This window comes from Lineus longissimus, chromosome 4 (genome assembly GCF_910592395.1).
Source record: "Lineus longissimus chromosome 4, tnLinLong1.2, whole genome shotgun sequence".
Classification (NCBI taxonomy): domain Eukaryota; kingdom Metazoa; phylum Nemertea; class Pilidiophora; order Heteronemertea; family Lineidae; genus Lineus; species Lineus longissimus.
In genome coordinates this window covers 20,543,447-20,566,523 of record NC_088311.1, presented here as the reverse complement: position 1 = coordinate 20,566,523, position 23,077 = coordinate 20,543,447, and the positions used below count along the sequence as shown (strand labels likewise).

At 42.1% G+C, this 23,077-nt stretch overlaps 3 protein-coding genes across 3 annotated transcripts in view; 2 read left to right on the top strand and 1 right to left on the bottom strand.

The window, feature by feature from the left end:
- The window catches only part of LOC135486608 (vesicular inhibitory amino acid transporter-like), a 32,189-nt gene extending 28,182 nt beyond the window's left edge, over window positions 1-4,007 (top strand). Inside the window, exon 2 of the mRNA XM_064769544.1 lies at window positions 1,648-4,007. Coding sequence (XP_064625614.1) covers window positions 1,648-2,895 — 1,248 coding nt within the window. The 3' untranslated portion in view covers window positions 2,896-4,007. The remainder of the gene's footprint in view (window positions 1-1,647) is intronic.
- An 11,796-nt stretch (window positions 4,008-15,803) lies between these two features.
- LOC135486301 (NADH dehydrogenase [ubiquinone] 1 alpha subcomplex subunit 7-like) lies at window positions 15,804-17,196 on the top strand. Its single transcript, XM_064768995.1, has 3 exons — window positions 15,804-15,909; window positions 16,285-16,478; window positions 16,702-17,196. Exons 1-3 carry the CDS (start codon window positions 15,844-15,846, stop codon window positions 16,769-16,771), a joined length of 330 nt encoding a protein of 109 aa, XP_064625065.1. The 5' UTR covers window positions 15,804-15,843; the 3' UTR covers window positions 16,772-17,196.
- Window positions 17,197-17,947: 751 nt separating this feature from the next.
- LOC135486269 (cytochrome b-c1 complex subunit 6, mitochondrial-like) lies at window positions 17,948-20,471 on the bottom strand. Its single transcript, XM_064768955.1, has 4 exons — window positions 20,399-20,471; window positions 19,610-19,648; window positions 19,147-19,308; window positions 17,948-18,792 (listed from the first exon to the last, which is right to left on the bottom strand). The coding sequence occupies exons 1-4, from the start codon at window positions 20,441-20,443 to the stop codon at window positions 18,760-18,762; spliced, it is 279 nt and encodes a 92-aa protein (XP_064625025.1). The 5' UTR covers window positions 20,444-20,471; the 3' UTR covers window positions 17,948-18,759.
- Between the last annotated feature and the right edge of the window lie 2,606 nt (window positions 20,472-23,077).

Here is a 23,077-nt window from a genome sequence, read left to right as displayed (position 1 = left end):
GAAGGGATAGTGGACTCCTCTGCTAGAGTGCCGAGAGTGACCCAGGCGACATTGATGACGCCGGCTGAGTGACATCGATAATTGATATTCCTTGCTATCGGATACACACACAGTCAAATACCTACATACCTTGTGAATGAAAACAATACCGCAAAAATTGCTGTGTTGCATGAGATTATTAGATTTCTCGCGATAATAAGTACCAGTTATTATACTGTAAACCGCCAGATTCTAGTGCCTCAGGTTATTAAAAAGCAAGGTCTTCTTGAAAAATACCAGTACATGTACGTGTACTTATTCACTCCGTGTAGGTCAGCAAGGTTCAATGCGCGAGGCATTTTTTATGTTTGAACAATTTGATATATTAAAATGAGCATACGTCCTAAATTTATGTAGCGTTAGAGTATAAGCCTATTACTCGTAGATCAGAAATTAATAAGCGAGCCTTGTTTCATTTTGCTTGTATTCAAATAAACGCAATCAAGAATCTTTACAACTGTCGGTAAGTTCAAGGTACTTTTAGAACGAACATACAAGTACTTTTGTGTTCGAAGTGCAAGGAGAACGTTATGGAAGCCGAGATTGCAATATTCAGATTTCTATAAGCAGATAGACTACTGTCAGAGATAGCGAAATATTGGCGGTGTGACCAAGCTATATGGTATACACCCACTGAGGGGATGGGCGTGCTCAAGTGTCGTAGAGCCCGCGGATCGAAAGTCATTAGTCATGAGAAATGGTTGAGAGGTAGAGGTAGAAGGACCGTCAGGTGCGAGTTCGCCTGCTCTGCTCATTAGGGCCACACTTGCATCCCAAAGAGCCCGTGGCTGGGTTTCTTCGCCAGTCGAAGGCTTCTCTTCTTACGGTTATCGATATCTAGAGATTTCTATATGACATCTCATGGATTTCCTGTTTATTTCTATCGCTTATCTTGATGACGTTTTTATTCCACCAGCTGCCACCAGATAGATCTGTGACTCCGAGGATTTTTTCCGATTCGACGCCTCAGCTGTCAGTGAGGCGAGAAAAAATGGCAGGAAAATCTGTCAATTGTTGTGTTCATTTGAACCTTGTCATGCGCATTTCGTACAGATATCATAAATGTCTGAATGTTTGATGAGGTGGCATATGGAGATCAGCGGTGTAATTGCTACGTGTAGATGGCCGGTGCAGCAGTCTCGAATGTCCCCTGCCAGGAAAATACACCATTCTATCTTGTATGGTGACAGCTTTTAGATATGGTTCTGCAGAGAACCATTACCAACATGTACAATGTCAGTGATTAAAAGGAAATAATAGACCTCTTTGGTACCGTAACATTCTATCAAAGGACGTTTAATATTGTTACACAGGACTCAAAACCTGATAATGTCTTCTTCATTTTGCATGCAGATTTCCTATGGGTTGGTCGCTCTTGTCAGAACGTCCCTCCACAATGAAGGGAGAAGAGACTTAGCGACGGCCGACCACCAGCGCCGGGAATTCGGCAGGCCATGTTGCTGCAGCATTCACAGTTAAGCGTTAACTACTGTCAAATGCAAATTGCACTTTGCTCCTCATTGGTATCGCCCGCCCCCTTCAATTTGCTACGGGGTGAAATTGATTCACTTTGACTAAAACCTGTTTTTGCACTTTCTATCGTTACAGGGGATGTTCATCGTGAGTTTTCCGTACGCCGTGCTCCAGGGGGGTTACTGGGCCATCATAGCCATGGTAGGAGTCGCCTACATCTGCTGTTACACTGGCAAGATCCTGGTAGACTGTCTCTACGAGGAGGACGAATTCGGCCAGAAGATACGCGTAAGGAACACCTACGTTGAGATAGCGGAGGAGTGTTGGGGGAAGCACCTTGGCGGAAAGATAGTTAATATTGCTCAGATAATTGAGTTACTGATGACGTGTATCTTGTATGTCGTTCTCTGCGGTGACCTACTCCTAGGGAGCTTCCCTGACACCATATTCGACTTAAGTTCCTGGATCATGATCAGTATAGCATTCCTCATCCCGTGCGCATTCCTCAAGAATCTCCGCCACGTTTCCTTTCTAAGTTTCTGGTGTACAATGGCGCACATGGTCATCAATGCCATTATTATCATATACTGTTTTACAAAAGCCCCGGACTGGCAGTGGTCTAAAGTACAAGTAAAGATAGACATATGGACATTTCCAATATCAATGGGCATCGTCGTCTTCTCATACACCTCCCAGATATTCCTCCCATCGCTGGAAGGCAACCTGCGAGATCGCAACCAGTTTCACTGCATGATGCATTGGACTCACTTCGCGGCAGCAGTCTTCAAGGCGCTCTTCTCTTACGTGTGTTTCCTGACCTGGGCCTTCGATACCAAAGAAGTCATCACGAACAACCTCCCGACTCACGAGTTCAAGGTCATAGTGAACCTGATTCTCGTCGTAAAAGCTCTTCTCTCTTACCCGCTGCCCTACTTCGCAGCGGTGGAACTCTTCGAGACCGCGCTATTTCGCGGGAAGCCCGAGACTTTGTTCCCCGTGTGTTTAGATGATGATACTTCTCTAAAAGTCTGGGCCCTCAGCGCTAGACTCGGCCTAGTCGTGTTGACACTCGTCATGGCAATAGTAATCCCGCATTTCGCACTTTTAATGGGTCTGATTGGTAGTTTTACGGGCACGATGTTGTCCTTCGTGTGGCCTTGTGTGTTCCATCTTATTATAAAGAAAAATAATATGCGGTGGTATAACAAGGTTGCTGATATAGTTGTGATTCTTCTTGGTTTAATTTTCGGTCTAATAGGCATATACTATTCGGGACATGCTCTCATCCGTGCGATACAGGGTCTTTCCCCTGAGCCAATGTCAGCCAAAACCATTCCCATAATCCACCCTCCGTTTAACGTTTCAGTCGGGAGTCCAACATAGTGTTCGAGCAACTAGTGGTCACGTTATTCAGTCGTTAGGACTAGTCATTGGAAATCTACCATAGTGTGATCACATCACTGTTTATGCCTATGTATTAAGGGATGGGCGAAGACAAGGCTTGTAGAAAAAAAACTGTTATGAGGTCTTCCCCATGCCATGGCGGGGACATTCTCAAAGTATTCTTTGAACCTGATGTGTATCTGTCGTAAAAGTCGGATCGGCGGGCGATAGCTTGATTTGGTTATAACTCGCCAAAGAGGGATGCTTACCTAGCAGGTAAACAATGGTTCGATTTCCAAACACAATATTTATTTTTTATATCCCGGAAGGGACGTGTGACTTGCTAAGCAAGCAATCATAAGATACAGAAACTAGTATTATTTAGATTGTATATTCATATTTTGGTATGCCTGAAAGTAGTGAATGTGGTCGTTTGCACGTAACGTTCGATGTTCTACCAAACCGAAATGGTGGGAAAATGACGGTCTCCTTACTTAAATCGTCTTTCTCTGTGTACTGCCATCTGCACGGTAAGGCGTTGGTTACTATTCACAAATATAGCAAACTTGCATACAGAGGGGAATGTTAGAAGCAGCTACCAAGTGCTCATTTCAACCTATAACGGGAAAGAACCAATAAGATGCCTCAGAAGAGATTCGAACCCGAGACATTTCGGTTGGGACACTACGCCCCATAATCAAGATTTGTCTTCAAACAGTATCAGGTATTCAGATGATTTTGAAGTTACTGCATTGAGATGATTTTGGAGTAGTTACAAAATAATCTAAATACTGTTAGTTACTGTTTGATAAAAAAAAGATTCTTACAATTGTAACAAATGTCATAGTCAATGGTCTGTTCCTGTGATAGAACAACATTGCATGACAATAATATAGTACCCAATAATAGAGTACCAACGCCCACAGGCCCATATGCCCACAGTTTCGTCCTTGTCAAATCGAATCTGCATACATGTAAAGAAAATGCAAGAACGATGCAAGGGGAGCGAGCGACGGTCTTCCCAACTATGTGTGAACTTGCGATCAAATTTACTCTTGACAGTTTTCGTTGTGATAATGAAATAGCAATGTTACCAGATCAAATATATCATAGTTGATGGCGTTAATCTCTCTTTGTCTTTATTTCATTTTATACATCAATGTGTATCAATGAAAGTATACACATTTTTAAAAGCTGACTGCAGTTGTTTTTTTTGGATACCAGGTGAATCTGGCGAACACTGGGCAACTGCAGCTGAGGAATCAATCACCTGTGACCATCGTAAGGCGAGAGCAGTCGTGGTTTGCAGGAAGGGTGTGAAAAGTGATAGCGCTGGATTTTGCTACAATTTACGTTGAAATAAATGTGCAATTGATGTTTAGAAATAATTTTTAAGGTCTATATTTTGCAAGTTTAATGACAGTTAAATATGGGTGGTTCGCTGGGACTAGCCATATCGCGATCTAGATATAGTAATTTATAATATGTACCAACTTCCGTTCACGTCATCACTTCATCACAGCAGTGATTCAAACATATTGGTCTATATTGGTCTTGCGAATACTCAAAAAAAGGAAGATGGAACAAATGGTGGACCGGATTCTCCTTGAAACAAGGCTCTGGGTGAAGAAAAGCCAGGATGTGGTGAGATCGAGGAAGTTGGGATTGTCTGTATTATACAGAGAACTCAAACACTTTGTTTGTCTTCTCCTGATCTAGATTGTCATTTGTTTCGACAGCTTTCGCATCACTGGCGCCTATTTCATCCTCGTCAAGGTTCCCCTCAACATCGAGATCCAGAGACGTTTCATCGTCATCATCGGTGCCCGCAGCAGATGATGCAATCGCAGTGACGTCATCGATGAAGACCTCGTCTTCTTCTTCCATTGTTTGGTTGTCATCTGGCCGGGATGATCCAGAATCTACGAGATTTGGATCGTACAAAGCTCCAGCACTGGAATTGATAAGAACCCCAGCTTTAGCAATGCTTTCCTCGATGTTGTTCTCAGTGTCTACTTCTTCTTCTTCTTCCTCGTTCGGACTTTCAACATTCGCATTTTCGGATAGACCTTCCGTTACGATTGCTGGAATGTCTGTCTCCGCTGTATTTGTAACCAGAGAAGAGTCGCCTTGCAATTCTATTTCGGGTTTTACTTCATCGGCATCGTGATCATGACGGCTAGACCCAATCGACTCTTCAGGTTTACCGATTTGCAACTCAAATTTAGTCTTGATTTCACAATTTTCATATTCATCATCAGCTCCCACATCTAGATTAGCGTCTTGTACGGAGTTGTTGTGGACCTCCACCTCCACGACTGACCCCAACTCAATGTAATCCTCCTCTGCAACGGCCCCAGCTTTCCTGGCCGCCATGTTTGCCGCTGCGGCTGCCGCCAAAGTCGCCAACTCTTGCCTCAGTTCGATCACGCTCTCTGCCTGGCCCTCAATGATAACAACTTCCATGTCTTCGGTGATAACTGGATCAAGAGAGCGCTTCGGCTTTTTCGGCGGGGTCATCTCTATAGTGACCTTCTTTGGTTTGTTTACTGTACTATATTCCGGTTCCGGTGGCTGATTCAACTCGTGTACACCAACTTGGTCACTTTGCGCACAGCCCGGGGACTCCTCGTATTGGTTTTCATCATGTGCTCTGTTCGGGTCCACCGCCTTCTTTAGGGTGAGGTTGAGAACGACGTCTTCCGACTCTATCGCGACATTCTCGTAGCCGCCATCTTCGGTTCCATCGCCAGAATCCACTGAAAGATATAAAAATTATCTATAATACTTGTGTTAAACATGTTAGACATCCACGCACCCCTTCGGTTCATACAGAGCACTGACAGTTTATGCCCTGCTTTCACTAGTGAGGCAAGGATCCTGTTTTTGCGTGGTTGCTATTTCGGACTTTCTCCCGCATTTCTCCCGCCACCCATTTCAAAGTTATGTCTTTCGAAGCTATGTTTACGAGTTGCTTGTCACTAGCTCTGTCTTCTCTGAAAAAAGTTTGCCCCAAAAGCGCACTTCTGCGCGTGTCCTGGTTGATTTCAACAATGAATTATCAATTTGCTCTGACAATTGATGTAAAGCCAGGTGAAAATCGACTGCCAAAGTATCAGTCTATCACCAGCAAATTCGAGTACTTGTATGCCAGGCCACCTTGTATAGTCGAATATGCGGTCGATGGCCTGAAAGTGAAATAGCGACAACTCGCAAATTAGGATCCATGCCAGAAAGCTTACGTTGAAAACAATTGCCCTCTACTCGTTTTTGACGCCAGCCAACATGGCAGCAAAAATTGGTCCATTCCGATAAACAAAAAACTAAGTTTATAACAATTTAACTTACATCTTTCGCTGGTTGTTAGCTTTCCAGCCTTGGCCTGCAGAATTAAGAAAGACGAAGAGTGAAGAATGAAGTGGAAATGTCATAACTACAGAAGACATCAATATGCTAAAAGATTATGCTGGTGTAAAGCTCATGACGTCAACAGATGCTATATTCATTTCCAAGAACGAAGCCCCAAAAGGTGCCTCCCAAATACATGTAGTTTATTTCTTATAATCCTACGAGACGCTGAATTTGACACTCTCTTGATTTGGTATATACTTGGCAGTTGAAACGCCAACACGAACGCCACATCCCATTCTCGACATCGTGACCAGGGGGTCAAGTAAGTGAAAAGGCAGGCGTTCACGTTGACGTTTTGCTCCCTATTCACCTTCTTTGTGCACTTGTATATATAGACAGCGACGACAACGAGCGTAATCAGCACCAGACCTCCTACGCTCCCAACAACTATCCAAGGGATATCTTCTTTGCGCACACCCCCGACGCTGCCTCTCTTTACTGGCTCGAGGTTGGAAACTGTTGAGGGAGAAGATGCAGCATGTTATTTGCGTCTCGCTTTCGCTGCAGCGGTTTTTGTGTCGCAACCGTTGAAGAAGAAGAGGAAATACGAGAAGAAGAAGACGATGAAGAAGTTTTAGAATCGTACCCTCAGTAAAGGCGTTGAACTCGTTGCTGCATGTCGATGTCTTCCAGTATTTCGTGTTACTTGAGCAAACTTTATATGTGTAGGTGGCTTCAGGAACAAGACCAGTCAAGGTAAACATTGGTGATGTCCTGTTTTGCCTGTCGACGAAATCCTTATCCCTCTTCTCTTTGATGACGAAGTGTTGAGCGTAGCCTCCGTCGAATCCCTCATCACATGACACCGTGACGTCATAGGCGGTACCGTTTGTTTGGCGACAGTTAAAGGGCGCCACGGAAGGAGCTGTTGGGATGGAACAGATTCTTATCCTGCACACCGTACCTATCACAATTTTCTAAAGCAAAATTGACGATTAGATGTCCCTTGCGATTAGTTCAATACTAAAGACTCTCCCATGAAGCAGGCGGATTTAAGGGTTTTTCATTAGGTTTGATACTGGGAAGTCTTCGAAATCCTACTCGCAGAGCTGAAGCTTTCAATAAAACTTAAGCCACGCCATGCAAGACGGAGATGTCAAAATGCATCAGGACACAGTAAGAATGATACTTTTTGGGTCAAACAAGTAATGGAAGCCAGTGGATCAAAAATAACTCAACCATCTGATTCAACTCAACCAGAGTCTTTCAAATGATATATATTTGAAAGACTCTGACTGAACTGGGAAGTGCTGATTTGAGAAATCAATGCAGATAAAAATAAAGGTTAGGCATAACTGCTATGTTACTCACTAGTTGCGACCAGCCGAATCCTGCAAGGAGACTTAATGTTCCCAAGCGTGTTGTTGCCGCTACACTGGTATGTCTTGTAATCAGTACTGGACCTGAAACAAAGAATGCACGAAGAAAGTTTAAATATGTGTATAACATCGGATATTTCGATAATTTATTTCATCTGGCGCAAACGGAGGTGCCCCTAGACTTAATCTTCGAGAAGGTAGTCAGGTGAATAACAAGAAGGGGCGTAAATGGAGAAGGAGGAGGCCTTCAGAAATCATTTGCTCCGGGTGCACGAGGTACCCTCAGCTACTACTAGCAAAACTACGCGTACTAGCAAAACCAGGGCTGCTGCAACTGGTTTTAGATCACTATCACACGAGGCGCCGAGCGATACATACCTCGGAGTAACTCGTAGAATACCACTAACATGGTAACTGTCACCTGGGTCCTTCGTACCTGCCGCGCTATAGACCTGTCTACCGTTGTCGAACCATCGGATCAAGACTACGTTCGGGTTCGCATCAAGGTGGCAGGGTAGATCGAACGGCTTTCCTAACTCTGCGCCATACTTCAACTTCTGATCGACTCTACACTTTGGTGCATCTGAAATTGAAGCCACCGAGGAGAAAATATCACAATTTGGGTGTTGAATTACAAGTGTACCTCTACTGACCCAGCGGAGACGGGGTCGGCCGAATCTGCTTAACCAAACAACGACAGATGTGGTGTGATGAGAACTAGCAAATTACTTCAAAGATGGGCTTGGAGGGAAAATGACTTACGCAGCACATTCAAGACGACGGGTCCACTGAGTGAGCGCCCGAGTCTGTTCCCAAGTTCCACCCTGTATGTTCCTTTATCCGCGCTTCTCACCCCTATGATCGTGAGAGAGGGGTCCGATCCATTCCCTACTCTGTACCGTCCCGTGCTTTGGTCAACCTCTTGGTTATCCTTGTACCAGGTGATCTGGTCAATGGAGTGTGGTGGTTTGACGTCGATGTCGACACTGATGGTGAAGGCCTGCCCTTCTAAGGTCGCCATGGTACTATTGGGGATCGTTATCGCGGGCTTGTCTACAGGAAGACAGGGAAATTTTGACAAGATAAAATCATCGCTAGCTGATTGGTTAGTATCATAATTGAGGTCAAATAAGCTAATCCGTGCAGTGTTTTGGATCATAATTGCAAGTTCATCTGGAGACAAAGAGGAGAAATATTGACGAGATTGAAACAGCGAGATCTGATTCGTTGCTGCAGAACGTGACGTCAGCTTCACATTACGTGAATATAAAATAATATAAAGTCACGTGCAATCCATTTTCTAACGTGCCCGTTTAAATACCGTTGTTAACAAGGGTTCAGTGTTGTGATGGATAGGCACAGTCAATAGCTCAAGAGTCTTAGCCAATTATCTACATGTAAATTTGGCGATCGCATGTCTACCTGGCTATCAAGTTCACCTTTAAGTAAAACTTTATTTGCTGGAATACTACACATATGGCCTGATGATGGTTTTCAATGACTCACGGTTAATAGAAAGTCGTCCCTTAGTCTCGATGTATCCTTCATTCTTGTCGATAATGACCTGGTTGACAGCCCGGCATCCGATGGTATGGCCGTCATTTTCGGAACCCACGCTGCTGAACAACACTACGGTGCTGACTGTATCGTATGTCCCGTCAGCGTTGGTCTTAACTTCATTGGTCGTACTCGTCAGTGGCTGAGAAAAAAATGGTTTGAAGGTGATGCCATACCAAATCGAAAAACGAACTGGGAAACAGACAAAGTGTCAGAAAACGGCGTTCTGTTACTTTCGAGTCAGTCACCTTAGTATACCTTGTCCTTGCCTTCTTCTCAAGAATTGAAGATCAGTGGTTGACATGCTTGAAACTCGAGGTAACAGAGATAACGGGGAATTTGGCCCGGCCTATACTATAAAAGTCTTCTTAATAGCATCAAGTATTACCTTTTCATACCATGCCAACATTGTATCGATGAACTGCACTACCCATCTTCTCTTACCTTTGAATTAAAGTAATCATACCAAGAGATGCTGGCCTCGGGTTTAGCACTGGCTGCAACACAAGTCAGCGCAAGCCTTCGCCCAGTATCGGCGGTAAGACCAGTTATAGCAGGCTGCAGCGGTCGCACTGGAAAAAATTAGAAAATTGTTTAGCCGAAGAATTGAGGTGACTACAGCAGATGAACTTCAGTTGAGAAAGCTTTATACCATGGCAAGGAAACTATAAAACAGGAGAGGTGCGTTTTTCTATCGAGCATATATATATTTGCTGACAGAATTGGGTGCGGAGCAATAACCGCTTTGACGAGACGACGGCAATGTTCAAAGGATTGCTGGTTTGTATATACCTTTTAAAACCACATTCAACATGTGATGTTTCATGTAGGTTAAGATGAAAGCGCTTAATGGATGTTGGAACAAAATTACGTACATCTCAGATCAAAGATGATGTTCCTCTCTTCCTTATAGATGAGTGGTGTTTCTACGGAGCAGACAAGCCGACCGCCAAGGAAGGTTCTGTCAACTGTCAGGTTGAGGACACTCAGCCGGCCACCGGTGAGGTTGGCGTGAACGGTGTTGGTCAGAGACCCCGAGCCCAGGTTGATCGAAGCACCGTTTTTAGCTGCAAAAAGAAATTTAGTTAACGTAGTAAGTAAGTAATTGACAGTGTCCGTCACACCAAATACATTTCGTCTACAGCTAAAAACTACTGTTGCTGACTCAAGAGGCTCTGGCACAGAAGTGTGGTCCCATCCCAGTCACCCTCATGGGGAAACCAGCCTGCAGACATGGCAGACACTTATAGGTCTACTTATTTTTGAGGAGAGCCTTTATTGTTTGTTAACTGTATGAAGAATTGTAAGTTGATGCCAGGTATTAATTCGATAATCCGGTCAGGTCGTTGTGAGATAGTCGACGATCAAGATAATCTCATCGGCCGGTCAAAGTCCAAAATGGACCAGGAAGATATTTTCATGTCCATAAAGACCTTGTCTATGCCCTTCAAAGGTTCATACACCTATCCACACCTACCCATCTTGAGCCAGGTGAGACCTGGCAGCGGTTTCCCTCCCTCAGCCTCACAGGTGACGGTGACGCCAGTTCCTTCATCTATGCCACCTCGGGGTGACGTCACGGTAACTGTGTGTGGACGGACTGAAAGGACAGATTATATTGTATCTCCCGCAGATGATCAAATATATAATTTAATGACAAAAAGTATGGAAAACTTGAAAGAAGACAATAGCCCACCTTTGGTAAAAGGCAACACACTTGACTTACTCAGAACATTTAGCTCGAAGGCTTCTGCCTCGCTCTCCTTGCCAAACACGAAACAATCATAGCCTCCACTGTCTGCCAGAGATATCCTCCGAATGGTCAGAGAATATTTGTTATTCTTCTTCGATATGGAATACTTGTTGGTGGACTGTTGGAGTTGGACGTCTGCGTTTACGGCAATGAGGACATTAGCGGCGTTTTGTCGTCTCCACAGGACCAATGCCCCAGGTTGTGACCCATCCTAAAATGTAATTAGTGCATAGGGTAAGTACGGTAAGTGGCCGCCAAAAACAAGCTCTTGTGGTTTTGGAAAACGACAGGGCATCTCTTGATATCCTGACTACGCTCCTCCATTCTGCAGTTTTGCAATGAATTATTGGCAAAAGAAAAAAAAATGCTTACCTTTCCACAGTCGAGTGTAAGAGAGGAGCCTTCAACCGCTGGGTAAGTTGTGATAGCACTGACCAGTCCCGTGCAGATCAAGAGACAGACAGAAATTTGTAGGAGCATGCTGAAAAGTTTCATCGATAAAAATTAGTAAAAAATTGTGATTGCCGCCATGTTCCTATACTGGTGATATTTGACCCCACTCTAAAGGTCAGTTCTTACGGAAATACGATATGTACGGTATTGTGTCTCCTTGTCATCACACTTTAGCACAATAATACGGATTAATTCATCATCAGATTACAAACGAAAGTAATAGGCCAATAATCATGTATCGATACCCTTAAATGTCCACGACTTATGCCTACGCTTTATGTTTAGTGACCAACATTCGTGAGAAGATGTGGTCTAATTAGTTGGCCAAAAACAAGCGACGACATGCCCATATAGGCCTATGCTGTCTGATGTGGCTTATTTTTTTATAGAGGAATCAAAATAAAACGATCAATGGTCACTACATCTTTAGCCCAGGAAATTTAAAGAGTTCATGTATTATTTTCGTGCAAATATTCCCACGAAAGGTCTATTTGTTACGGTTTGTGAAATACCTACCCCATTTCCTGTTACATCAACTTCAGGCCTTGGATGCCCAAAAAACCCAGCCGTGACAGATACCCGTAAAATCCGTATTACATGTGTAACGACAGTGTTGCACTGACAGAGATTCTGTGGTGTAGAGATCATCTCGAATTGGTCTTGTGAGGACAAAATCACAACCAGGGCCCTTCAATCTGTCTTCCGTTTATACGGATTTGATGATTGAATGGTGGGCATATATCTAATCTGAGTCTGTCTTTCTCGATTCGACGTTCAGACATAGGCTTAGTGGACGGCTCAGAGCCGATTTTACTGTGCGGCACTCTTCATCGACGTCTGGGCGTATCCTCAAAGGGTGAGAAATACGAGGGCCCTGATGTCGGCGAATGGGGATGAAAGATTGTTTCTCGTATACTTTATTAACATGTGTTCAGATGCATGGTCTATTCAACGAACTTTTCCTGGGGGTTGTAGCAATTCAAATCCCTAACGTCCCCATCCCCAGGTTACAGCCAGATACAGGAAAAACAAATAATTCAACATACCTATGAATTTAGAAACTTTGTCTCCGATCCTATTCGAACTATTAACTCCAAAGATGAAGCTGTATCTCTATGTCTTCAAAGGTTAATGTCCTCGAAAAGCGTGTTGTCACCTCTTTGTCCGCCTGTCAAAACTCAGATGGATCACGATTGCCGAGTTAATAATGACATACTCAGTATGAAGGACAAATATCATTGCGCAACCAATGCGGCATATTTGTTGGACTTACCAAGTATTTCAATATTATTATTATTTGAGGGTGAAGATTAGCTGAAGATGATGTGATGACATAGGTATTCGTACGGCATGACCGTCGTAGGCGGTTCAGTGTTGTAACCCTTGATTGGCATTTTATGTGGGTAAATTGGTAGAGATTATCTGAAGACCACTAAAACTATACTAGTGCTGCGACGTATTATCAGACTCACTGAGACAACAAAACGTAGCACAGATTAGGCTACACGCTGGGGCGCAATCTCGGCATTTTACACTCGGGACACATGGATCGGCCTTGTCCCTTCTCCAAAATAAGGTAATACGGTTAGATGTCGAATTGACTACCTCGGGGGTCTATCTTTGTAAGAAGGGATACACAACCTTGTGATTTGCACAGTGCTGGCATTAAAGACTCAATTAAGTGCTGGTAATCACAAAATCACAGAGAGTAAGAATCAATATAGTCGTGTTAGGACACACGAGCTGGTTGTGACAAGATAACAGGTCGCCTCTGTCTAGCTCGGTTGAGGTACAATGTGATACATCGTTGATTCTCCAAAATTACCATTTCTTGGCGGGTTGCCCTTAAATCATTTGGCTGCGACCAGGCGAGATATGTTTGGTAGCCTAGAGGACAGTCACAATCTTCCAATTGGTTATAAACATTTCGCATCAATCGGGTAAAGACACGAACTTTCCTTGGTTATGTACGACCAGCTGATGTCACTTTTCTGGTCAGGACATGTCTTGTACATGGTTGTGACGAAGCGACAACATAATAGGCACGGACTCAATATGCACAACCTCAGTTACAAGGACACAGACGTCATCGGTGGTGGACAAGGATAAGATAGTGGTTGGTTTTGATGAGCCAATAAATTTCTTTGGTAGATTGAGACTGACTGCATCTTGGAGTACAGCACTACCCAAGACATTGTGGTGAATCCATAACGAACTTGGATGACTGATCGCAACCAGCCAAGATCGAGACAACACAGCCTTGGATTACTAGTGGTTGTGACCATGCAATTGGTTGCTTGGATGTGACGACCAGAGACAACTGTCCCCAATGGTGTTGCACTATGCTTGAATATCGGACATCATGGGGCTATTGCACAAACGGACAAGAAGACTATTTTCAGAAATTAAGGAAGAAAATTTGAGACCTTGGCACCACCTTCTACACCTGTGACAAGGGGGAAGGGAAGATGGAGACAAAGACGACATGGATGAAGCAATTTGATTTCTTCTTCAGGGCGTGTATACAGAGGCATATAAAAATTGTAGTTCAGTTAAACCCCTCCATGAAGGACAGCCTCGGGACTCTAGCGAACAGAATACACATAGCACAAAACTAGAATTCAGGATTATTTAACTTTTTTTATTCTATACAAATCCTTCACAATTTACAGCCTTTCCTGGATTGTACATTAAATATCTGAACAGGTAGACATCTTCCTGATGCTTCACCTCCATTTTCTTGATCACACCTGAAAAGAAAATTGCAGAGATTAGTTGTGATAGTCGCAGCCAATATCTTTGAAGTGTCATTCAAATTCCCATCCACCCATTTTAGTAACAATTCATACTGTGCATACATGTACTGCCACATTGCCTCTCGACTCGAGCCATAGTCTGGCATCTTTATCCAGGAAGATCTTTTGTTTTCAGTTAAGATGATTTGTATTCCGTACCCTAGGTGGTACCGGCGTATCTGGCAAAGAGCACAGCTACAAAAACAGACTTGCCTCCAAATCAGTTATTTTTTCTATGACTATCGTAACCTCCTGGCTTCTCTCTCAGATTCTAATAAGGTTAAAATGTCTCCGTCTCGGACAGGTCCTTTGACGTTCCTGATAATGGATCGGTTGGTATCATCCAGAAATTCCACCCGGACCTGAAAGTTGAGATACAATTTTTTGAATACTCAGAATAAAATGATAAGGAAACATTCAATTTGTGATTCCTCCCGAGAAAGAATTTGAAATCATTAATTAACTTTGGTGATGAGCTTTAGGGACCGGGGCTGTTAAAAAAGATCTCTGTGATAATCTTTGAAAGTCCAGTAGCTAGAGAGTGGAACTATATAGTAAAAGAATAAGGGAAATATTTGAAAGACCATTAGTATGGGATTGGCGCATTGTGAATGTAAGAATCAGTGAATCTTCGAAAGACCATATAAAGTTAAGAGTATGACTATGAAATTGGCAACCATTGTCCTTGTGAAATGTATTTCAACTACCTGACAGAGTAACTTTCTAGGCCTATGCGGCTCCTTTCTTATTCTGAATGTGATTACATACCTGTGTACATTGGCCTTGAGAGCCAGTACGTCCAAGACATCTTATAACCTGAAAGTGAGAGAGAGGCAGTTAGTTTATGTGGATAATCACAATGGCAATGCTCACAGAGGAAAGATATTATTACACTATACAGGCATCCATATCAAGAAAATTTTCACTGACATGTAATTGTACTCGTATAATTCATGAATTGGCGAGGCGAGACAACAAATTATGCATGGGTGTGGGGCTTTCTAATTCAAGCTGATGGCCGGGCATGTCATTTGTCAGTCACTTAGTCACGTTATCACGGCCTGCAGTGTTGGCATGGCCTATCCAACCAGGTACAATGGCAACATGTGCAAACCAAATAGGCCTACTGTCACTGTGTTGTTCAGAATGCACACGTACGGTGTGGACTGGATGGGTGTGAATATCTCGCTCGGGTTTTTGGCTTGGTAGGAAGAAGCCTAGTCCAGTGTGACTTGACTGATTGGGACATGACCATGCCCACCCAGGCCTACAATCATGACAATAATAGACGGACCGACATGTTCTAGGCCTACCTTTACATACAATACATGCAATGGCAACATGCATGAAACATGCGCTGCAGGACGGATTTTTCGAGATTTTGGAGAGCACTCGCTCAATTTTCAACGCATGTATACAGCACAAACAAGTAATTTTTCTTTCATATTTTAACACGCAACTGTTTTGTATCTCATCTTCTATATTTGAGATTCACTATTTATTTCCTACATATTTTACTTTTATGAAGAAACACATACTTTAGCGAGCTTCACGGGCTGAAGTTTAGCTTCCATGTTGGCTTCGTCGGTAAAAGACCGAAAACGGGGTCCACAAGCGTGAATTCGAAAGAGTCCGGAAGGTCAAGGTCAAAGAAGCCAAGATGTCTGCGCCCAGGATCCGAAGTGTCACCCCAATTATCGCTTGGATTCGCGATTTTTGCCTTCAAGTATACATTTTATTCCATGGATTTTTCACTCTAGACTGATCATATATTTGAGTCTATCCGTTGCGTTTAATTTGGACAATATTGGTACCGTTGCTGTGCTCGGAGAAGATGATTTATTTTGAAGGGTATTTGCTGTATACATTTCAGTGCACTGTAGGCTTACTACAGGGTGTCCCAAAAACAAATATGTACGTGCAAGAAACTGTTCTGTTACGTGTCAATGCACAAGCATAACCGGAAACGTAATCTGGTAGTTTTGTTCCGAATTCTGATGAGAAGCTGATGTGTTTTTAACTGTTATGTGCCACTGCCAATTTTAACTAAGAACAGTTTAGATCGATGGAAATGGCCTTCATTCCAAATCTTTTATTTCAGCGAAAATTCAACATGTCTCAAAGATTTGTGGGAGTAAATACATCCCCCAGAGATCAGCCTGATCCAACGATCCCTGGTGGTGTTGCTCATGAACTCTCTGCCAATTACTACTACAGTCGAGATGGTCGACGGAGTCACAAACCTCCAACCATCCCCTACGATGCTGGGCAGAAACGAATAGCTTCAGGGGAAGGGTAGGTGTAGTTATTCTTGTAATTGACAAGGCCAGCCTAGATTGAGTGCAGTAAATGTATGCTAGACTTATGACCTCTCATCCCTGGTTTGCATAAAGTTCTGTCAAATTAATATTTTGTTTCAGTACTAGTATAAGCAAAACATTATTAAGAATTCTTGTGATAAATCTAAGTAAAATTTTTTGTTTGCATTTTGTCATTGTATTTTTATCTTTTCTTTCAGAGCTGAGGCAATTGAAAGTAGTCCCAAACTTCCAGGCTTTGGTTATGATGGTGGACAGTTCTATAAATAAACTACTTGAGACAATAGACAATTTAGTGTAGGAGGACAGAAAAGCTAAGCTAACATATTCCATCGTCATTTGTTTTCATTTGAGATGTTTGTACCAAGTCAGTGTGGGTTTGAGGTCAAAACTCTTTGAACACAGAAGACAAATTTTTCAACTTTTTTGAAGTTCAGTCAAAAAAAACTTATGCATGCTAGAGACTCAGCTACAGAGTCACAACCTGACCTGAGTATAGAGTGAAAAAGAAATGGCATAACTTTTCGTTATACATTACATCTCCACTGTATCGGGACAAATACCCATGAAAAACATTTGAAGAAAGTGTGTTGGACTCCTAACGGCTACTGTGTGCCGTGTACAGATGTGAAGTTCTCGCTGTATAGTTTGTATTTAAATGATGTGATCAGATAATATTTGAATTATTGAAATAAACGTTGTTAAGTATAAGCTGTTCTATTCCTTTTATCACCATCCATTTTCACCCGTTCCTGGGATATGCATTTTCTCCGGAGTGCGATTATAAAATTCGTCTGGGCAAGTAAAAGATCCCACACAGGTGTATTAGATAACCTGTATTGGACTTGCAAATCACTGGTAAAACCCCAGATAGGGATAAGAAGTTGTACATGTAAATCACTGATCGATTGATTGCTTGCATGGGTAGTTCGAAACAACCTTGATGACTTTGCTCATAGTGTTCAATTCAATCTATGGTCCCAATATATGCAATGGGAGTTCATCTGTGGTGCTGATCACAAGTATTTCATGGATTGGTCTTTTCAGGAAATCAGCATGGGACCACAGTACATGTAGCTCAATTCGATTAATTCTTACCAAGTAGAAGGAACCTTCATTTTACATCTCATTCAAAGGTCGATGCTGTTAAGGGTGGAGTGTCTTGCTTGGTTAAAGAAAACCGCTATGACCCACCTCAATACCTCCTGAATACGAGTCTGGTGATCTAGCCACTATGCCACTCGTCTCCCTTGGAATATCATATATATATGATATATATATATAAAAGCAATATATTGCTTTTTCCTGTTAAGACAATTTTTCCCTATCATGGTCTCAAGATAGAATGAGTGAAAGGTGGTCCTTATGACAAGTTTTATATATATGGTCAACATGCAGACTGGTCGTCAAATTAGAATGTGTAGAATAAATAACAAAACAGAGTACTTATAACATACATTGAATATTTATAAGAATCAAACTTGTTACATAACTAATGTCACACAATCTGGCTGCAAACGAGTCCTTGACAACACTAAAACATTGCTCTGCAAGTGGGTTTGCCAAATTTAGGAGAGAAATACAGTAATTTCATTGATATTCTTGAAATTGTTTCTTGACCACACACAAACTACTACATGTAATGTACGTATATTAGCTATCCATGAAATCTTCACTCAGAATATCACTCCCTGTATATAGGATGAATGTGACCTGACCACAAGATGGAACTTGTTAAAATTATCTAAATACATGAACAGTCTGTTTTAATAGAATTTGGCAAACCCACTTGCCTAGTTGCCCTCAGCAGTCGGGCTAGCACTTTATCCATGGGTGCTGTATGTAGTCATCAATACTACTCATTTTCAAAGCCTTCTACTTGCATTAAACCAGAACTGAATACCATATTTGATTGAGCAGACCACACAATATCACTTTTTCGTCAAGCTCCTCCGGATGATCGACTTCTAAAAATTTGAAGCATCCGACTCCGTGAATGGAGTCAAACAATAATTATTCGATATAAAAGTCTGCCAAGTTTGTAAAGACAGGGTCTCAATACACTTTTCTTTAAAGTGCAGCTTGCACAATATCAAGTACAGTATTCCGCTGGTATTTTACAAAACAGCGCGATGATGGTGTCCTCGAGATTGGGCTCTTCAGTCCATCTTGTTGTCAGTGATGCTGAATGATGAGTCAATATGAACAAAACACACTCGATGATCAATTTCCTAAACCTCTCTCTAGAGCAGCCATGGTTATTTTAGATTTTCGAATAATGACTTTGAAACCTGAAAGGGACAAAACACAATTTTCATCAATGTCGATTTTCTGCTTCAAAGTCCAAACGGAGAAAACCAGACCTCTTCCAATGAGTACAGTTCTTTACTTGTTGGAATCATAACTACTGTACTGGTATGCCAATATTTTTTCACTGACATCTCCGTACACATTATGCTCATATCAAGTAATGTCAGAATTTAAGAAGACATCATTTGTACAGACATCATATCACAGAGTTAGTAAGTCACCGATAAACTAGAGAAGGTGGGGGTAGATCAGAGAGACTAACAATATTTCTCGTCGCTAGAATGTCTCGTTTTTAATAATTTTACCGTGCTGTCTCACCATCCTAAAATACTTACACAATGATCTGTACAATGAATGAAGTCGTAGAGCTCTTGGTCACACGTTTCCTCGGTGTTAGACTTGCCTGCCACCCGACTGGTACATACTTGCAGCTCCTCGTAGTACTTCTGACATTCTTTTGTTTGCTGGCACTTTTCCTTCAAAACATCTTGCGTGTCCTGAAAAACAAGAAAGACAATAAATAAGCATGATTGCTGCATTGTGGTACCATTGTACTTAGCAGAGCCAGAAACCAACCACCAATTCTGTAGGTCAGTGTTCTCCACTAGTTATTTTTTGTTCAGGTGGTAAGCTGAGATTTTGTTGAGGTTTAAATTGTTGTGTTCCGAGACTTAGTTAAATTGGTCTAGTGTTATAAAAATGTTGGTCAGTTGGTCCAACATTTTTCATATAAAAACCATTACAGCTTCAAAGATTATGGTCTTGAAGAAAACTAATCAAAACCTCTATGATCCTTACCACAAGGTCTTCTTCCTCCTCTTCCTCTGCCTCTGGCTCCTGAACGAAAACAAAAGCAAAGACTTAGATTACAGCAAATATCTATGACATGAAAGATCAGTCCCCGTGAGCATAACCTACTGCAGTGACTGCACTGTGTGGTTGATTAAAACGAGATGGGAAGTAGAATTCCTCTTCCTTTCCGTCTCGACACAAGGTCTGTGTAGGCTACACTGTACTTGGAAGATGAAATGCCCTAGCCAATAAATGTCCAAGACCTCTGATCTGAACATGTCAATTGTCATGTTTCCGATCCTGCACAACTGGTGACTGGTGAAGGCCTGGCAGTCTGCCCTGCCGCTCCTGAGACCGAGGCCTGTTCCAAGGTCCTGACCATGGTTGAGTTGACAGGCGCCTGTATCTTCTGGAAATACTGGAACTGGGTATCAGTCAATGGAGGCCATAGCCGCCATGGGGCCGCCCTAGGCATGGCACCATGGGTCTTATCTATGGGATAGCTAGGGCATTAGCCCCAGGCGTATGTGGAACGGCGATCGGAAGGGAAACAGACATGTTGATGTTCAGATTAGAGGTCTTTGGTCACGTCAGAGTTGAAAGTAGGACAAGGATGTACACAGCGTTGTACAGGGAAATGTACATGCGGGTGAATACGAAACGCTCGGCTGGATTTCAAAGTTCAAAAATAGATATTTACGAAGTAAAAACTACAAACCAAATAGATTCACTTCAAACTGTGAATATTTAAGTATACATTGATACCTTAAATTTAAATTTTGCCATCATACTTACGCCTCCAGCGGTGTTTGTAATCGCTTTTTCGTCCCCAAGTGCCATGTTGAGTAAATGTCAATGACCCGGATGGAGGTCAATGCAAGGTCAGTTCAGATGTCGCCACCATACGGCGAATATTGATACAATGAAAAATGGGGAAAAACCGGCTGAGAGCCGTCTCGACATTCACGATTCAAACGCAAAAATTTAGGCCTAGGCCTATACATGACCTCCTTAGACTGCAGAGGTACGTCAAAGATTTCAAAAACTTCTGCAGCCTAATCTGTTGTTTTTCTGGGTCCTTAGTTAATAGATCAAAATAGTATAGGCCTAAGGGACATCCATGTTGCGGACAACCACCCCCTGCGACAAACAAGGGACCATTCATGCCATTTGTGATTGACAGCTATAGGCCATGCTTGAGCGCCTCCCTGTGTCACGTGGTTATTTAAATGGCTTCGGCCCCCTGTCAAAACAGCTGATTGCTCATACCGGCAAAGCACATGTTCCTTTTAAATGGGATACAACTATATTGTCACAAAAACGCACACAGGACTATTTGTATTAACGAAAATGGAAATTTGGATTATCATTTTGAGGTAAGATACCACTTTGCACATTTGACGCATTTATTTTTCGTATTGCTAGCCGAATATCTAATAGCATTCGGTTTCTATCATTTTTTATGTCCGTCAAGCTGAAAATCAAGCTATGCGTGAAAAGGAACCTTCTTCCTGGACTGACGTCATGCCTGCATGATTGATGCATTGACTTTTTAGCAACACCTTACATTTCTGTCAAGCAGACATGCATCGCCTCCAAGTCATATGTATTTAAAGACTTGCTAAATGATGTAGCTCACGTATTTGAATACCCGGTAAATATATCATGAATGAGCAGGACAGGTACTGTAGGCCTACTGTCACCATGGTAAATGTCATTTATTTTCTGACTTAATGTTGTTATTCATACAGTAGTTTTCTTTCTAACCCATCTCATAATGAATTTCAGGAATTTCCAAATGCTGCTGACGGTGCTACCGGTGGTCTATTGCTTTCCCTTTGGCTTAAGAGAGGGTGAGTTCTGAAATCTTCTTTAAAAACATTTTAAAGCATCGGCGCATTATCTTGTATCCATAACACTCTTACAACAGAAACATCTTTAGTGAAGTTCTGAACATCTCCCTTTACTAAAATTTTCGAGCAACAAAATTGTAGTTTTTTTAAGGGTAATTTTCTGCTGGCATTCTATTTTCTCAAAGTATTTTTTCGTTTTCTGGTATTAAATTGCCCACTATGATCAGAACCTGTCAAGGAGTATACTGTCAACCCCCATAAGCACGCTAAACCTCTCCATTCAGTAAACCTCAGGTGGGCAACCGCTTAACCCGTTAAAGGATTAACTTTAGCAATGAGCATTGTCCAACAAGGCTTAAGCTAATACTAGCAATAATAGCAACAATAATCATGCTGACTTTCATTTTGTTGGAACTTCCTTTAAACCACAATGACAGCGCAATGAAGTGCCCAACCTCGGAAAAGGATTGATCACTAATACATCCGACAGGAACAAACTGTGTCATTTTTAAAATTCGCATCAGCGGACGGGGTTAGCAAACGACTCCAGATGACAAAAACGCCCCAATGACCGAAAAGAGGGAAATACATAGAAAAGAAAATATATCGTGATTGTTTTAGTTTTTTCAGTTATAAATGGAATGACCAATATTAGTATTAACTTTTGTGTCCTTCTTTTCTTTCGAACAAAGCTAATGCGAAAACGAGTCACAACGAGTTTGCGCTATAGAAATGGGGATTTTGAAAGACAATAATCTTAGGATTTCAAAGCGACGGGGAGCTGCAATCCATGTGTCTGATTACTTCGCTATTTTCTCCCTCTAAAGAAATCTTGTTTTCTCAATTGCAGATTCCAGCGAAACGAGCATAATACGACCTGAGAAGAATTTGTCGTTTGACAAATTTAAACCGAATGGTAAATATGTTTATCCCTGGACTATAGTTAGGTTGTGGGCATAAACTAGTTTTCCTTTCTTGTGACTTTCTCAAATTACATGTATATCAACGTTGAAAAATGGTTCTAGTGGATGGAACCCGGAAAAAGTTTCAACATTTTCCTTTTTGGTACACTCTGTTTTATCTTGTCGAAATTCTCGTGTCCGTTGTGCAGTTGTGCGCTTCCATTGCGCCAATTGTTGGCCGGTGTAATGATAGCGCAGAATGATTGTCTTCTCATGGCATATTAACCCCCTCGGCCTATGGCAACAAGCATGATTAATGTCATGAATTAGGCATATTAGTGTCACAAAATGATTGTCACCACTGGCTGTGAGCAAAGGTGTCATTTACTTCCTAGCTCATTAACATGTTTAAACAATATTTAAAATACATATTAAATATATAATATACTGTGACCACTTTTGTACGTGATGAGTCTTTGCGCGCTTAGAAAGAAATTGTGTCAACGGACTTGTGTAAATGCTCAGTGTTCATTGAAGTGCTAATTCACTGATTAGGCTACGATTAAGAAAAGACAAGGAACTATTTTAAACTGGCGTCTTAAATGTACTGTGCTCATTTTGCCAACCTAACAACTGATCATTCATGCTTTGTTTTTATAATAATAAGTGTAATGAACTGCAACTCCGCCTATCATTGATTGTGACAAGTGTGGTACCCC

Coding starts and splice junctions, on each gene's coding strand:
- LOC135486301 (XM_064768995.1), top strand. CDS start 15,844: ATGTCTGCGCCCAGGATCCGAAGTGTCACCCCAATTATCGCTTGGATT. Junction 15,910..16,284: donor TTCGCGATTTTTGCCTTCAA/GTATACATTTTA, acceptor CTTTTATTTCAG/CGAAAATTCAACATGTCTCA. Junction 16,479..16,701: donor CGAATAGCTTCAGGGGAAGG/GTAGGTGTAGTT, acceptor CTTTTCTTTCAG/AGCTGAGGCAATTGAAAGTA.
- LOC135486269 (XM_064768955.1), bottom strand. CDS start 20,443: ATGGCACTTGGGGACGAAAAAGCGATTACAAACACCGCTGGAGGC. Junction 19,649..20,398: donor TTACAAACACCGCTGGAGGC/GTAAGTATGATG, acceptor GTTTTCGTTCAG/GAGCCAGAGGCAGAGGAAGA. Junction 18,793..19,146: donor TTCATTGTACAGATCATTGT/GTAAGTATTTTA, acceptor TGTCCCTTTCAG/GTTTCAAAGTCATTATTCGA.